This window comes from Notolabrus celidotus, chromosome 19, assembly GCF_009762535.1.
Source record: "Notolabrus celidotus isolate fNotCel1 chromosome 19, fNotCel1.pri, whole genome shotgun sequence".
NCBI lineage: Eukaryota > Metazoa > Chordata > Actinopteri > Labriformes > Labridae > Notolabrus > Notolabrus celidotus.
Genome location: NC_048290.1, coordinates 15,324,461 through 15,341,931, shown reverse-complemented (window position 1 = coordinate 15,341,931; position 17,471 = coordinate 15,324,461). Strand labels below are relative to the sequence as shown.

At 41.4% G+C, this 17,471-nt stretch overlaps 1 protein-coding gene across 20 annotated transcripts in view; it reads left to right on the top strand.

The window, feature by feature from the left end:
• The window catches only part of LOC117831160 (formin-like protein 13), a 76,197-nt gene that overhangs the window by 56,054 nt on the left and 2,672 nt on the right, over positions 1–17,471 (top strand). For 5 of the 20 annotated variants that reach the window (XR_004634943.1, XR_004634952.1, XR_004634936.1 and 2 more), the window contains 4 exons: positions 11,895–12,023; positions 12,731–12,875; positions 13,130–13,512; positions 13,946–16,611. The exons of 2 other annotated variants lie outside the window; for them this stretch is intronic. Coding sequence is in view for 4 of the 18 variants with exons in the window: in XM_034709689.1 (XP_034565580.1) it covers positions 13,220–13,512; positions 13,946–14,414 (762 nt within the window). In the remaining 14 variants the exon portion in view is untranslated. Of the gene's footprint in view, positions 1–10,608; positions 11,006–11,894; positions 12,024–12,578; positions 12,876–13,129; positions 13,513–13,945; positions 16,612–17,471 lie in introns of those variants that run through there. 13 more of the 20 variants (XR_004634942.1, XR_004634947.1, XR_004634941.1 and 10 more) reach the window with 9 other exon arrangements.

Sequence of the window (17,471 nt, the reverse complement as noted above, 5' to 3'; positions counted from 1 at the left end):
TCGGGCCCCTAGTGGGTGAATGATCTTAAATGAATGCATTTAACATGTTCTGTCCTACATTTCCCCACTTGGCCCATGTTTGTCTGTCATGTTACATCCCCACCATTACCAGCTACTTCATGACCTCAATTTCACTGAATGCCTTTTACCACATTGACAGAGTACCGCTGTTCAGAGTAACCATGGGGACTAAAAGCATACGACTTATCGTATTAGTCAGAGTTTTTCACATGCCCACTTCCCGAGGGACAAAGAGAGAGTTTTAAAGACGTGGTCTGGGTGGAGGCCGCGTAACAAAGATCAAGTTGGATGACGCCTCGCCTTGCAAATTAGACGTCATACTGCTTAAATAGGGACACGTGACATCCTACTGTGCTACAGAAATTTTAATAACAAATTTTCAGTAAATATGCATTGGTTTGGACCAAGCGGCAACCTCCGGTCTACAAATATGAGTCCAATGCGGAAGTGCTAAAAACTGCAGTTCATCGAGGATCCGCTTGAGGCTGGCTCCGGAAGTACCGGAAACCACATACACACCAATTCAAAAAAGACGTTTTTTACAGCAGAAATAAACATGTTTACAGCCTGGTACAAAAAACAAGTGTAGTCTGGATAGCTCATTTCTTAATCGGCGCACACCCCTGGTACTTTGTCATCCTGAAGAAACTCTCCCTCTTTGTATTTATCTTCAACGCTTCTCTGTGAGCACAAATGGACCTGAATCTTTTTGGCAAAATGTTTAGCTTTGCAGAACTACCAGATGACCTCCCTGTTAGAGCCAAGCATTCAGTGTTTTCTTGTATTTTGCCCCCATTTCCAATATGATAAAAACATCTTTGCACCAGCAAAGTAAATGGGAGAGGCAGAAGAGGAGGCACAAATCAAATTCAACACCTCCAGCACGGTCAAAGATTTTGATTCAGTTTCCTTTGAACAATAAGCACACAGCTTCAGGACTATTTTTCTCCATGTCCACATGATGCCCTCAGTAAAAGCAAAGCTGGTCCGTGTCTTTTCAGCAAAGAGATGCTGGTAAAAGGATTACACCGGATATTTACCCTGCACTGCTGTATGTGGTGAAGGGATATGTTTGTTCTCTTACAAAGGTGGTTTTGTGGATTCTAAAGCTAGAACTAGATTTGTGTGCCTATCGTTCCTACACCCACAGATGGGTGTCTTTTTGCAGCAGAAGCCATTTGGAGCCATCTGAAGATTTGAATTGCTAAAATACCTCTGTAGCCAGTCATGCAAAAGGCCTGTGGGACACAGTGACAAATCCAAAGGATCTGTTCCAAATGTTTCCCTAAGCTCCACAGCCTGTGGTCTGCTGAAATCAGGACAAGGAAAAACGATCTGCTTACAGAGATGGTGGCAGAAATATGGCAGATTAGACGACATAAGTTGCTTTTAACATGTTTGTTGTAAAGTGTGTATGTAAATTCTCCTCTATCTACAGCTTTTACAATTAACATCATGTTTTGTGCATCCCTTTTTTACATAGCGTTCTTGCTCAAGTTAATTTAACTTGATGTTACACAACATGAAGTGATCAACACTTCAGACATGTCAGAGACTCAAACACTGTCTTGTCTGGTTTCATATTATCACCCAGAGGGGAATACAGCTCAGTTAGATTCACTGCTTTCCTCAAGGACCCTGTCTTTAATAACTTTACTGCCACTCCCAGCTACAGTACTTCAGGCTAACCAGTGCAGAGTTTTAATAACCTGTCAGCTAGGCCCAGATCATACTTACAGTATGTCAGAGAAGACAAGCCAAAAGTTAAAATGCTCTTTTTCTGATCAAAGGTTGGATTGAACATTTATGACACTCTCCTGGACACATCAAGAATCTCAGTGCTCTCTCAACTCAATGTAAAAAAAGTTATTGAGTTGGAAAGGAAAAAGCGATCTCCTGCAAACCCAGTAATGCTTGGATTTTCATGGATCTTGTCTCCCAGTGTATGGTCATGTCGATCTGCATCTTTGCATTGTCCCTGCACTTAATGATACAACCAGACAAATCCCACCACTGTTGCTTTGACACACACTACAGGAAGTGATTTGGAGGGATGATTGGACACCTTTCATAACAGTTATAGAGGACACAGGCCAACATATGGTCCTATCTATTGATGCGTCACACAAGAAACATCTATAGCCTCGTTTCCACCAAGAGGTTCAGTTCGGTTTGTCTCGGTACGGCACACATTTTGTGGCGTTTCCATTGACTAAAACCGGGACAGGTCCCCAAATTACCGAGCCGTACCGTCCCCATTTTTTGGTACCCTTCTGTTGGGGTGCTAGACATACCGATCCGACCCCAGAAGGTGGAGCTAGAAACACTGCAGTCCATTGATTGGTTAAAAGAATCGTCACTTCCCGTGCAAAATCGGTAATAAAGAACGACACATAACCCCGGCATGTTTAAATCTCCAGTGGACTTCAGGAAGATAACTTTTTTTGTTCATAAAATGGCGCCAAGAGACAGCGTTCCATGGTCGACCGCAGAGGTGCAGACTTTCCTCACGTTTTTCTTCTTTGTGCATTTATTAGTGGGGTACACTGTGTCGTGCTGCCACGACGTCACGCTATTACGTAGCTTACGCGGTTATCGGCATCCGGCTTACACGCCGCCCACCAAGTAGGGCACGGTTGGCTGTGGAAACTTAAACAGGATCAAGCGTTACCGATCTGCCCCGTACCAAACTGTACTAATCCATACCAGACCGCTTGGTGGAAACTAGCCATATGTCAGCTTTTTTTTTTTTTTTAAAACAGGAAAGTCAAACCCAAATCAGCCATTACATAAATATCGTGTAGGCCCCTTCCTCGTCAAGTCAGAGCCAAAACACTGCTGACCTGTCAAGGCATGGACTCCACTTGACCCCTGAAGACCTCAAAGTTGCAAGGAAGGGCCTCCATGGATCAGACTTGGTTGTCCTGCACATCCAATAGATGCTCCACTGGAATGAGATCTGAGGAATTTGAGGGCAAAGTCAACATACCTGTAATTGTGTTTCTGCAGGCCACCTTCTTCCATTGCTCCATGGTCCAGTTCTGAGCTCATGTTCCCAGCGATTTTAACAGAGGCCAGCTGTCTGCGGCTACACAGTCCCATTCACAACAAACTGTGATGAACTGTGTTCTGTCATCTATCTAATCAGAAGTTTGAGCTCCAGTAGATCTTCTGTTGAATCAGTCCACACAGGCCATCCTTTGCTCCCAGCAAGTATCATCGGAACTGGGCCAACCATGACCATGTCCCTGCTTCACCAGATTGAATTCCTTGTACCACTTTAGAAGGCTTTAGAGATGCTTTGAGAGAGTCATCTATCCATCACACTTTGGTCCTTGCCAAAGTCATTCCAGTCAAAGTCACTTACATCATTACTCTTGCCCATTTTTCAAGGTTCCATTACATCAACCGTTCAAAATGCTCTGTTTCCAGCAACCAAATTCTCTGTCCAATGTAAGACCTTCTCACTTTATTGAACACACTGGGACACTCTGTTTGCTGTTAGTTTTACTCTGTTTAACATTTTGTTACAGTGGGCAGGCAGGAGATATCTTTGAGATCAACAGAATACCTTTGAAGACGTTGCTTAGACTATGTTAAATATGGAACATCCCCTGTTATCTGCAAAGAGAGCACCAAGGAGCTGGACAGGTTACCTGCCACAGAACTGTCTTTACCATCTCTCTGTAACTCGATACTGCCTGTTTCTTCCGCCTGGTCATGCTTCTGCAATTTCTTATTTTTCACATTTCTAAATTATTTTTTAACAATGTAATAAATCAAAAGTTTCACATGTGGAGGGTATAAAGGAGCTGTCAGATGCTCATCCAACTGCCTGACTGAGAGTGCACTTAAAGCAGTCGTTACCGTTGTAGTTCTGATTGCGCTGCATTGTCAAAGTCAGACTCACAAAGAGACGTTTGATGAGAGCGTTTCAGATGAGTCAGTGAGATGAATATGTCTGGTTGCAAATGAGAGCATGTTAATTGTTTTCATGGAGGTGACTGAGGGTGTAACCAACTGTTAAACACAGGCAGACTGTGCTTCTTGGACATGATCAGTTTGAGATGTTTTTAGAAACTTCTAACTGGCTTTTAGAGTTCAGTTGAACACAACGGTTGACTGTTTTGGCCTCATGCTGTTTCTGAAGTCACATATACCCCTAAAGTACGAATACCGTCCAATAGAAAGTATAAAAACCAGACACAACCCACGTTATACTTCTGTTCAAAGGCACCTTGACAGTAATTCAACCACTGACCTCTCTATCACATGAATATGGAAATAAGGCCGGAAATTATGAAGTTAATTCAACCTTAATGAGTGTGATTTATTTATTAGCATAGTGAGAGACTAATGAAAGCCTTTTGACCCACATCTCATCTCTAAATCCAGGACAAACCAAGTCTGACACAGTCGTCCACTTTGAATCATGACGGTTTAAATCAGATCCTAGAATACACACTCTGTTCTCAAAGAACTTCAGTGTCCAACAAGCTGTGGAGATGGATGATCTCATAGAGTCACATTGTCTGACTCAATAACACAGAACCACCCAGAGAACAGCATGGCACCTCTGCTAATCTTGTGTATCCACAGAATTTAAGTTGTCATCTCTGCTCTGTCTTAAAACCAGCTACCTAGCCTCATTGTGTCAGCTGTGTAACATGAAACCTCTGCAGGCTCAGGCATGTGGGAATTTGTGTTCCTCTGAAGAACCTCAAACATAAAATGACCTCCCATCCCAAAGCTTCCCTGTGTTTGAAAATGCATTATTAACACACAAGGTGCACTCGCTCTGCAGTAAACCTCCAAACAACTAACCTATAATATGAAAAACAGCTACCCTCTAGTGATAGGACAACAAACATAGCAAAATGTTGACGGTCAATGAATCGCTGTTGTGTCCTTAGAACTTTTAAAGCCTGGGAGCATTTCACCCTCAATCATCCAAAGACGAGGATTGCCATCAGAATTTATAAAGCAAATCTTGCTTATCATGGTAAATGGTAAATGGACTTGTACTTATAGCGCTTTTCTAGTCTGTCTGACCACTCAAAGCGCAATGGGAGGATGTTGACAATGTGAAAAGTGTTACAACACCCTTAAGGCTGATTTATACTTCTGCTTTGAATCGACGGCATAGCCTACGGCGGAGGTCTGCGTAGCTCCCGTACCTACACAGAGGACTATGCACATAGCTGACGTGAACCTCCTCCAAAATGCAACTACATAGAATCAACGCGGACCGCAAGCCCTGTGATTGGTCCGCTCTGTGGCATTGTATTACCCGCATTAACAGCACTTCCGGGATCCCCGCTCATCGGCCGCACATCAACCGTGTATTTCATCTCTTCCTCTCTGTTCTTCATGTAATCATGTCTGTATGATAAACAGCAACATGTATAAGCTGTAGATTAACATAACACGCACTGAATTGCTGAGGAAAAGTAAACAGAGATCGTAGCGGGGCCGGAAGAAGGCGATCAGCTATCAAAGAGACCTCACTGCCCTCAAGCGTTTCGGCAGAGAATTGCTGCGAGACACAGACACATCGACGCACAAGTATGTAGTGCTCATGTCTGCGTCAGCCTTTGCTGCGTGGGGGGGCGATGCAGAAGAATAAATCACCCTTTAGTTACTCAGAAACCATGTTGAAACATTGTTCCTGTTTGACAAGCTTCCTAAAGATAAACTCATCAATATCTCCGTTTTTTTTCAGTCTATCTCAGGATGCAATAACCAGTGCAGACCTTAAGACTCTGCATCCTGGCATGTTCATTTTGTGTTCCCATTCAGCACAAGCTGAGGTGTTTGGAGGTCAAGCTCTTCAGTACTCCTCAGTCTTTCCACTCTGACAGAGACGCATTAAACAGCAGAACCAATTTCCGTCTAATGATTGCCTCCAAGAGTCCTAAAGAGCTCACATTTTGTCCTCGACTTGTCTCTTTAGACTGCATTTATCTTCGGCGTACGTGTTGGTAGTTGTTGCACAAGGAAAGAGGGTCATGAGTAAAAGATGGACTCCTACCCTCTGCTGTCACCAGATGACAATTATCTGAACTTATAAAACTACATTTTAATAAAGAGTGATAAAACTAGCTCAACTTATTTTTAATCAGACTGACTTCTGTTGTTTTCTTGTCCATGTTTGTTATCTCTCTTCCTGCAAGTATTTTCTAATGTAATAGCATCATAAGGCCTGTAGGAGCGCAATTGTAATGCTTTTATTTAAATTTAAAAAGTACTTGAGTTACAGTATCCCGTTACTCAGTAGTTTGTCCCAATGTGCAAAACAGACTGTGATCATGTTGTATTTTATTCACAGTTTGTCCAATGACATCAGTAGTTTGTGTTCACCTGAGCTCCAATAACAACCCCACAGCCACCCGTTACATAACCAGTCCCCATTCAACCCCTGTTGTTATGAAACTGACAGTAAGACAGCCGATCAGTGATTTACCAATAATGTGAGGAGCAGCAGAGGGATGGAGATTTTAGCCGTGTGGGCAGATGAAGGTTCAGCTCGGCTGCAGAGCGGTGCCGTCCTGACAGCTGGTGAGCACAGGACATCGGCTGACTGGGAATCACAGTGGACAGCTGAGCGACCGCGGGGCAACTCATCTGAGGGTCATCATCTGATGACCTTGTGCTGTCTGCAGATGAAATCTGATCTGACAGCGTGAGGCCCTGAGGCCGAGCGTAGACCAGGGAGCTCAGAAAACAATCAGACTGACTGATGGTGCGGGAGGACCGGGAGGCGTCAGGCCGTTAACAAAAACACTTTGCACATCAATTAAACAATTAGTGCTCACTTTTTTTCCTTTATGAATCAGCAGAGTACGAATCGAGGCCAGTGAGTTGTCTTTGACTGTAACACCCAGCGAATCAGCAGATCAGTCCCTGCAGCCAGTCCATGTCAAGACCTCTATAAGTGAGACATTAAGCTCCTGAGGTGTAGCTCCCGACTGTGCCTGTCAATCAGCTCCTGATCAGTGCAGAGAGCTGAGAAGAGAGGAGGATAAAAACTGACAAGGATGAGACCTGACCCGTTTTCCAATTGCATCTATTAATTTAATTTATGGATCATAATGATTCATTTTTAATGTTTTAGCTTTTTTTCCCCCTCCAGAGCATCTCATTGAGTTAAACAGGCTGGACGACCCTATATAGGACGCCCCTTTACTAGTAGTTCACCTGGCAGTAGTGGATGGCAATACCACACTTTTATGATTTGATACGACACAGATTACTTTTTGGCATATTTACACCGAATCGATTCTTTCCCCCACACCTACTACTTACCAAATGGGTCAATAATTGTACACCAAATATAGTCAAATAAATGTTTTTATTGATTTAGAACCGATTTAGATTTCCTTCATTGAGACAGGTTGTTGCATCCACAGCTTGATGTAAGATGATGAGGATGATGCAGGGGATCAGCTCGCTCGGCTGGTAGTGAAGCTTTCAGCGGAGTGTCTGCCCCCTGGTGGCTGGCTGCAGTACAGGGCAAAAAATCCGTCTCAAACTTTAAAAAGTAAATACACGTCGTACGAATGTTTCTCACATCCGTATGCTGTGGTGATACGTAGTTAGTATTTGACTGTTTGGTGTCAAAGGCCTCTTTTTTTCTGAAAAGTTTCTTTTTCGTTAGTTATTAGAGTTTAAAAAACGGGGTTTTTACTTCCGGGTTCCTTTGGTTCACAGCCGCCGTAGAGGGAAACTTCAAAGGACAAACATCGTCTTGTGACGCTACGCTGTAGGGCGGAGCTCGTTACAGTGGCTTCGCAGGCTCTGGCTGCACAATGGCTGCGCCCAGGAGCGGGATTTTTTGGCTTCAGAGCCGTACAACGTGTAGAGGCGGAGCAACGCTGTCCATTTTTATTTACAGTCTATGGGTTAATGTTAGCTAACAGCAGATGTTACTTTCAAAAGTTTCACTTAAACTTAATTTCCGTGCACTTGCATTAAAGTAATTTTACTTTGGAGTTGAGCCTGAAGAATGATTGTTTCTCTCATGATAACATATTGAGTCATTTAAATGTTGGAAAACTTTTAAAAAATGCCAATTTCAATTTTTCTGAATCCAAAGTGACATCTTTAAAATCAACTTGTTCACAACTTTGAGACCCTCCATGTTTCATAAATGAAAAGCAGAAAATCTTGACATTTAAGAAGTTTGAATGAAGAAATGTTTGACGTCTTAGTTCGAAAAATGACTAAACCATAAATTCCATAAACTACTTCCAAAAAATGGCTACTAAATTTATTTCCTGATGAATGATGAATAAATATATCATGCTGCACTTAATGGGCCATAAATAGGATTTTAGATAGTATCAGAAAAAGCCTTTTATACATCAACTTTGGCCTAACAGACTTTTAAACCTTCAGTATACGTTTAGGACAGAGTGTCCATTACGTGATTATTACCAGCACACAAGCTTCATTTCCTCCAGTGGTTCTTCCTCCGCCCTGCGTCATTCGGAACACTTGTGAGTGTGGTTGTAGTGAGCACGGTGTGATGGACAGTCCTGTGGGTTAACAGTGGATGGCCAGTCAAAGAGCACTTAACAGTTCCCTGCTAGTCTTTAGTCATACGCACAGAGAAAGAAAAGGTCCAATCAGTGAAGTCCTTCAGGCTGTCAGAGCAGCGGCTGCTCACTCTGATGGAAACGGCCACATTAGCACTTCACATTAAGAGCTCATGAATACATTTACATCTGTTCGGATTATTAACTGGAGGATTCTCTCGCTGATTTCTCACCCTATACTCTTTATTACTCTGCTGCTTGTATCAGCGCCATTGGGTGTGACAAACCGGCTTCAGTGTCTCGTTTCAATTGTTTTTATTACTTTATTAATTTTTGTAGAACTTCATTATGACAAGGTAATCTCATTGAAAAACTTGATCTCATTCCAAAGAGAAGTGGAACACAATTTCGATATCTCCATCCTGACTTATGTGATGCAATAATCAATACCCAAATGTTTATATTTAATTGAAAAATACGGTGCTCTAAACAGATTTTCTTGCCCAATGCATCACTACTTCATGACTCCTCAAGGCAGCGCTGATGACACAAAATACTTTAACATGAACAGAAGTTAAGCGGCTGAGGAGAGAAGTTAACAGTGGGATATTAAAAGAGAGAGACGGCAGGATAACTTGTGACTTCCAACTGGAACTCCATAAAAGTATAAAATGTGAACATTATCATAGAATCCTCCTCATAATCATTATCCTCATGTTCATCATAATCTTCATCCTTATCATCCCAAGTCCTACATTCATCATTTTTGGTGAGTCCTCATCCTCATCACATCCTCCTCTGTACTTATTTATTCTCATCATCCTCCCTGAAATCAACACCCCTTCACACCGTCATCATCATCATCCTCATCATCTTGTCCTGCTCTACCTCTTTATCGTCATAATACTCATTAACGCCACTGATTTTATAAAATGGACATCATTATTATGATAATAATATTAATTTTATTTGTAGAGCACCTTTCAAAACCAGGTTACAAAGGGCTTTACATGGGCAGCAAAATAGAACAGGTAGATCATAAAAACACACAAGTCAAGATAAAGAAATGAAACATATTTTAAAAGACATAAAATTCCCCTAAAAGAACTCTAAAGGAACAAAATTCCTTTAAAATATATTTCTTAAGACAGTTAAAATAAAATAAATAAATAAAGTTTAAGAAGGGATTTAAAAGAGCTCACTGACTCAGCATACCTGATCTCCTCGGGCAGATGAAGCATTTGTGTTCACTGACTTGGAAGCCAAAAGATGTAGAGTTCCCCCTTGTGACTGGCTGCAGTATAGGTCCCTGCCTCCCCCATGTTAACAGATGGAACATGGGTCGAACTATAAAAATTAAGACATGTCAAATAAAGATCTCATCATGCTGATATTTTCTCCCAATGTTCATTTCTCTGAGAAGTTTAGTTATTTTGTTTGTTTGTTTTTTGAATATATTGTTATTGAATTTTCATGGATATACATTAATAATAATCAGAGACACAATAGTGAATATAGACACAAAAATCCATAGTACAGTCAAAATTTGACGAGAAAGGAACACTTTGGTTGATGGTGGAACTTACCAAAACACCAATAGATCATCAACAGAAACCTCCCAAAAAGCAAATATGTAAAGTACTATACAAATAAGATAAAACTCAATCAAATAATAATAATAATATTTAGAAATTGAGGAGTAAATTAAAATGTTAGAAAAAATAACAAAAGCAAAAAAACAAAAAACAACAAGCAAATAAGAACACACCAAATCTGCTGAATGTTAATCAGTTCAACTGCAGAGCATGAAGATCCCTGATAAAGTTGAGAAGTGGAGTTTTACTGTTGATGAAAAAAAACTGATTTATTGACAGCTCTGTTGACAAATTCTCAACATTGTCAATACCATTCTTATTGCTTCGTCATTACGAGCCTCTTCACCGTCCTCTTCATCATCATCAGCTCTCACAGTGTGTGCTGGCTCTGTCAGGATGGAGTTGTTGTATTTTGAGGCTGTTTTTTCTCTCCTGTCATATTATGTCCCTCCCAGCTACAGGCCCAGATCCTTGCCCTGAGCCCACACGCCAACCTCTCGCCATCTGGAGGCTACTTTAACACATTGTGAAGAATCCTAAGCTGCTCAAAATGCATCTCCACTGTTTCACAGCAAAGGTTGATGATTGTAATACGTTTTATTGCTAGTGCATTTGTACTTGTAAGTCAGTGACAAGACTGTCATTTTCATACGGGTGAATTAAGTTGTTATGCAGCTGCTAGATGCTGAAAATGACAAGGATGGAGCCGAAATGAACATAAAGATGGATTCATTTGATTCTGTCTGTCCCCTGCACTAGTTATCCTATCTAAGAACTGTAATGTGGACTCATTCTTCATCACTAAAGCACAGTAAAATAATAAATGAAATACCTGAATATATGAGAATGAAATCGCTTGTTTCTGTTATGTTCTGTGGTTTTAGGAAACAGTACTGCTCCTGAGTCCTTCTCCTGGAAGTTGTCTGGGCGGATCATTCCCCTCGCGAACTACAATTGTGCCTCTGATAACAGATCTTTTAATATTACTCTCCTCTTCAATATCAGAGGATTGTGAGGGTGCCAGGCAGAGATATTGAGTGTAGTGCTAAGAGTTCCTCCCTCTGGCCCGGCATCAAAACTTATTAGACAGATAAATGAGAGCTGGACTCGCGTCAGAGCCTGGCCTTATTCTCTGCTCGTGTGTCATTTATTCGTCTGCTGAATACCGGCTCAATCAGATAGCAGCCAGCCTTTCACTGCAGCCACCATCTCTCTGGATCTGTTGACCCACACCGGCACTGCCAGGACTAATGTGGGCTGCTCTGGTGGTAAAAAAGGCTGTTTCTTTTTCACTTTGAAACTGCTTTTTGTTCTGTTTTTTTCAGATAAAGCCCGGATCTAAAGCTCACACTGTGTAGATGTGTTGTGCTTCTCTATTTAGTCTTTTGTTCCCTGATTTATCAAAGTAAAGAAGCCGTGAAAACCCTTTTAACACTAGATTTATGTCTAAACCTCAATTCTTTCTTTCTTACTTTTCATTCTATCGGCATATAAGAGGCTTAATTTGCTTTCTCTGCCCTACAAGGATTGATGACGTGCAGAACTAGTTTGTCTTAAGGTTATGTAGGCCTCCGTTGAGCTGCATTCAACACTGAGTCCTTAAAAAAAGGACATCCTTGACCAGTTTCCTGTAACCATAGCAAAGGGAAGTTCTCTCCAATCATATCTCTGTACTGTATGTCAGGGAAGTGCGCTGCTTCCTGCTGTTTTCACTGGTTTCCTCCCATTGGTGTGTGCTCAGGAATCTGCTGCTGGTCCTGGAAAGCCTCGCAGCTCCAAACCAGCACTCTTCCGTCTTAAGTTAAACCATTTTGTGAGTTTATTTTTACCAAGAAAAATGCAAGAACTCATCTTCATCAAACTGGAGTAAGTAAGTAGAAAGGCTTTCTTGTCCCTGAATCTTCTTTTGGAACATAGAACTTCTTGCTTCACTTATTTCACTTAAAGAAAGATTAGTTCACTTATTCCAGGCATTAACACCGTTTTATTGTATGTTCATCATTATTTGTAAGAGTACTTTTAATAGTTTCTGATAAAGTGGTGCTACAGCTTGATGTTTTGCATGTTAGACCCCGTTCCTATTAGACATGATCGAGTCTGAATTTCTCTCTCTTCTACTCTTTGTACATACACTTCCAGTCAAAAGTTTGGAAACACCTTCACTTTCAAGGGTTTGTATTTATTTTAACTAATGTAAACACTGTAGATTAATACTGAAGACTCAAAACTATGAAAAAACATATATGGGATTATTTAATGAACAAAAAAGTGTTAAACAAATCAGAATATGTTTTATATTTTAGATTCTGTAAAGTAGCCCCCTTTTTCCTTCATGACAGCTTTGCACACTCTTGGTATTTTCTCAGTCTGCTTCATGAAGTGGTCTACTGGAATGGTTTCTAATTAACATGAGCCTTGTCAGGAGTTCATTTGTAGAATGACTTGCCTTCTTAATGTGTTTGAGACCATCAGTTGTGGTCTAAACTTTTGACTGGTAGTGTATGAGAACAGGATGAGGCTACTTTGATATCATCACTCAAGTTTGGCAGTTTTGTTATTACCATTATATTTTCTCAGAGCCACTTGTGACCAGATTTGACAGCAGGGTGGATCTACACATCTCTCCTGGTTGACAGGATGCCGTGGTATTGACCCGTCAATCACAGGCAGGGATTTCAGGGCCCATAACAAAGTATCATATCACAGATATTCACTACCAGAGGTATTTTATGCCCCCTGTCAGTCATGGGCCCTTAGGACTGTTCTTACTTTTCTCACCCTGTACTGGGCCCCTGAATGTATGCGCAGAATCATGCTGTAAGAGGAAGGCTTGAAAACTAGTGACTGAGCCCATAAACTCAGAAGATTAGGTTATATACTGAGAAAAGAACAGCTTTTAACACTGCACTGTGTTATAGATTCAACAAGATTTCATTAAGAAATGTATTCTGTGACCTAAAACTCTTTATGTTACAGACTCCATCCTTGGACACCTCCTCAAACATCAGAACATTTCAACATGATGACATAGTTCAAGGCAAACCACACTCTTGCTCTTTAACAACAATGCAGCTGAATCATCAGTTCACCAGCACCCCCTCTCTCCAGATCCCTCCTCAGCCTCATCGACACCCTATCCTGCTGGACAATATCCCACCCCCTTTAGTCCAGGCCATCATTAATCCTAAACGGGGTATGGAGGGATCCCCCCAGACTCCACAGACCCCCAGTTCTTGCAGCTCACCTGGATCTGGGAAATCCTGCTGGAACTTAGATGTTAGGGTGGTGGTGCTTCTGGTCATAGTGGCTGGGCTTGTGATCCTGCTGCTGCTCTACAGACTCCTGCAGCTCAGACACAGGTGTGTATGTGTATGTGAGCCATGGCCCCTGGAACGTTGAACACCTTAAAGTCACCAGTCTCGGCTGAAAAAAACAGAAAACTTACCTTGAAGGAAAGAGGGGATGCTTTTCTACAGCTGCATCAAAACATTAGTTTTTTAAGGCCTGATGGTTAGATTGAAGCATAATATTGTCATAATGTTTTAGACACTTCAGATGACAATCTGAAACTGATGCTGCAAAAAAATTGTTCCATAAGTGATTTTCCCGTTTGTAATCAACCTGTAAATATTTCGAACGAGGGTCAAGTTTCAGAGTTAAAATTCTCCCTGAACCCCAAAGACATCTAGTTTTTATTAATCTTCTTAACTTGCTTTGATAATTGAACCTTTTGCATAATCTCCATCAGATTTGTGCAGGATTAATTATGGAACTGTATGTTGTGTTCTGCAGACTGAGGTTGGCCCGTGCAAGGCACGCTCTGGAGTACTACAGCTTCTTCCACAGCGCCAACTACACCCTCAAGCACCCTGAGCAGAGTCAAGACCTACCAACCAAGAACGGGTCCATCCTCGAAGCTGCTTCACCTGCCCCTACTCTTACCCCTGTGACACTCGCTGCCACGATCATACCAATTCCACCACCGCCAACGTCTTCTCCACCTCCACTTCCACTGCCCCCTCCTCCTGTTCTGCCTCCACCCCTTCTCCACACTCCACCTTCTCTCCCTCCAGCAACCCCTGTCCTGGCCTTCCCTTTGCCCTTGTCTGTGATCCACACCGACCCACCAAGCCCTCACCTATCCTGGGGCGCCTGCTCCGATGCAGATGTGTACTCTCGGATTGGAGCTTATAAGCCCTCCAGGCTCTCCAGCATCTCCAACCATTCAAAAGTCATCCTGTTTGAACACTCTTCTCTCTGACCTTTGACCTAAACATGACTACAGACTTCAGGTGTTGAGGCGACTTTAATGAGTCTCAAATCTTTTTCATCACTAAGGCTGATTGTTTGCTGACTGAACTGTGTACCACTGGTTGGCTAAGTCATAATAATATATTAAATAAACACAAATGGCTTTTATTAATTTTTTAAAAATATCTGTGAAGCAAACGCCACTGAAACCAATCATAGAACATATGTTGCCATTGCAGTTTTATACCATCACTAAGAACAACAGCAGAGTGAGTTATGCAAACTCACTGTGACTCCTCCAATTACAGTCAGAATAGCAGGTTGATAACAACCTACAAATATCCTGACATTTTGCAGCCGCCATGAGTTTTAGGTAGCTGGCAATTTCCTGCATTTAAGAAGACCACTGAGTTTAAAAGGAGGATGTCGTCTTTTTGACTCCTGATGATCTCTCATCACTGACAGACACAACAAAAGAAAACAATATTTTCTGCATGCAGTTATCTGCAGGAAGGTATATTTTTTTACATCACTGCCAAGAAATCATTCTATGTATTGCAAAATTCCAAACACTTCTTTTTATGTTAGTGATTGTATGCTGAAGGGTATGGGATCTTATACTTTAGCATACATTTAATTAATTTAGCTGTTAACAACCCAGAACACCCCACAGCCAAAACATTTTTTTACAGACACTAGCTTGAGCGGGTAGAAGACAGGTCCCTTTAATTTGATGTGAAAGTGCCAATCATATCAAATTACAACTTTCCATGATGAGACATTTTACCGGACAGCATTACAAGATCAAGATTTAATTTGATAGATGCAATGCAACTTTAGATCTTTTAGTTCAAAGCATGAAACTGACATTTTGGACAGTTTATTTTCAACTTTTGTCTATATTTGGGATGTTACATACACAGTGTCATCAGAATGTACAGCATCCATTATCGTAAAAGTACACAGTGTTCACTGAACAACAAAAGGAAATAATCTATAAAGAAACAAGTATGATTTATTTTCTTAAATGCTCTTACTTTTTTTATGTCTTATTCTTAGTGTTTGGTTTTTACATCGCAGTCATTGTACGAGAGCCCATTGTTTTCCAGATGAGGCATTTCCTGAGCTGGTCTTCCTTGGCAGTCCCTCCCTGTTTCACACTATTCTCACTCCTTGTGTTTCCTCTGACTTTCTCTGCTTTACATTTGTTCACCCAGTCTCAGAGAGAATTAAGACACTAGTTTTAGAGTGTTTTTGACTAAACACCAACAAAAACTAAAATTATAAGTGCAGGTGAACCTTTTGACACACCAAACTGGCATCAAAGTATACCAACTGTTGTGCCATCTATATATGGGCCATGATGTATGTATGACCAGCCAAGATTTTTTTACGACCAAGGGTTATCAAAACACTCTGTTATGATTTGGTGGCGTTGGCCTTCAGTTTGCTCCAGTTTACCTCTCAGTTGGAGCTATTCTGTATCTTAATCTGATCAGGAATAAGTCTTTCAAAATGTTGCCAATGACTCTGGCCCTGTTTTCGTGCAGTGACTTGCTTGTGGGAGAAGAACCAGTCACCAATTCAACTTGCTGGTTCTGCCATAAAGCTGCCTTAAACCACAGCTAAGGGCCACAGATGCTCATTGACGGTCCCACATTGGCTCAGCGCCGGTCTGGTGCGTCAGGGTCATCAAGATGCACAGACTGAACTGATCAAATGTATCTAGTCTAGACATGTGGTATTGTTGTAAGCATTAGAAGCTACTTCCTCTGGATCAATGGCTTTCTAACATTCAAGGATGAAAATTCCTCTCACCCTTAAAACAATCACGCCGCCAAGTCACAGTGCATGTCTGCTCTGTCGCACAATGTTCTCTGTGTTGTCCTCTGTACTGTTCTCTGAGTTGAAGCAGGGGTTGTGCTCCTCTCTGTCATGCTCTGATGAACTTCTGTCACTCTGGATTTGACGTCATCAATGCATATCAGAATAAAAAGAAACCAAACTTGGATTTAAGCATCCAGAGGGGGTAGACAGAGATTCATCTTTATAAACTAAGAATCACAGCTTTTTTTTTTTTGTCACCGTATGATATATACCATACAGAATCTTGGTATCATTACAATATTGTCATTCAAAATATCAGGATGCTAGAACTACATCATGTGATCCAGCAATATTAATAAAGTAATAAAACAGAACATTAATGCTGACTTAGCCTGACCCCTGACCCTTGACCCCCAGTGCTCTGGCAAACTCTTTCAGCTCTTTGCCAAATCAGCCAACATCACACCTGCTTCGAGAGCCTGTGGTGACAGTTTCATACAGCTCCATAATAATAATCTGCATGGCATTAGACTGAAATCTTACACAGTGATTGAGGTGACAAACACTAAATCTCTGAAAGAAAAAAAAAGACTCAACTTTGAACAATAAAACTCCAACTTGAGAATGAGTCTCAGAAGCTCATGACAGCGGGATTTGAGAGGCAGATGGAAAATGTCACGGGTTGATCCGTCCTTAATAACTTTGAATGAGAACGTCTGGATATTGCACTGCCGGGTGACAGATGCCTCGCTGTTTTCAAATGATGCTCTGCTTTCAGCATTTTAAAAAGTGCTGGGATGGGGGTTTGCAGTTTTGTTTTTCTCTTCAGGAACTCACTATGAAAAAGAATAAGAGAGAAATCCACTGTGGGAGAGATGATCACTGCCTGGTTATCACATATTTGTTACACCATTAATTATGTCAAACTTAGTGTTCTCAGTAAAATGACTTTCCTCTTTATGCATGCATGTCTGCTTTAACAGAAACTAGAATCATTGGAAGAAAGACTCAACCTTAAAGTCTCACTAGAGCCCCCTACAGGCTGAGATACTCACTACACCGTAACCAACGCTTTGGATGGAACAAACATGGAGTACTGTATGCTGATACAGCTGGTTAGACAAGTCATTAAGGTCTAATAATTCAGATTCAGACAACTTTATTGTCTGAATGTCTTCTCTGTAACTTTTTCACTTTGCAAAGTCATCTGAAGGGCCGGATTGGAACCTCTGACGGGCCT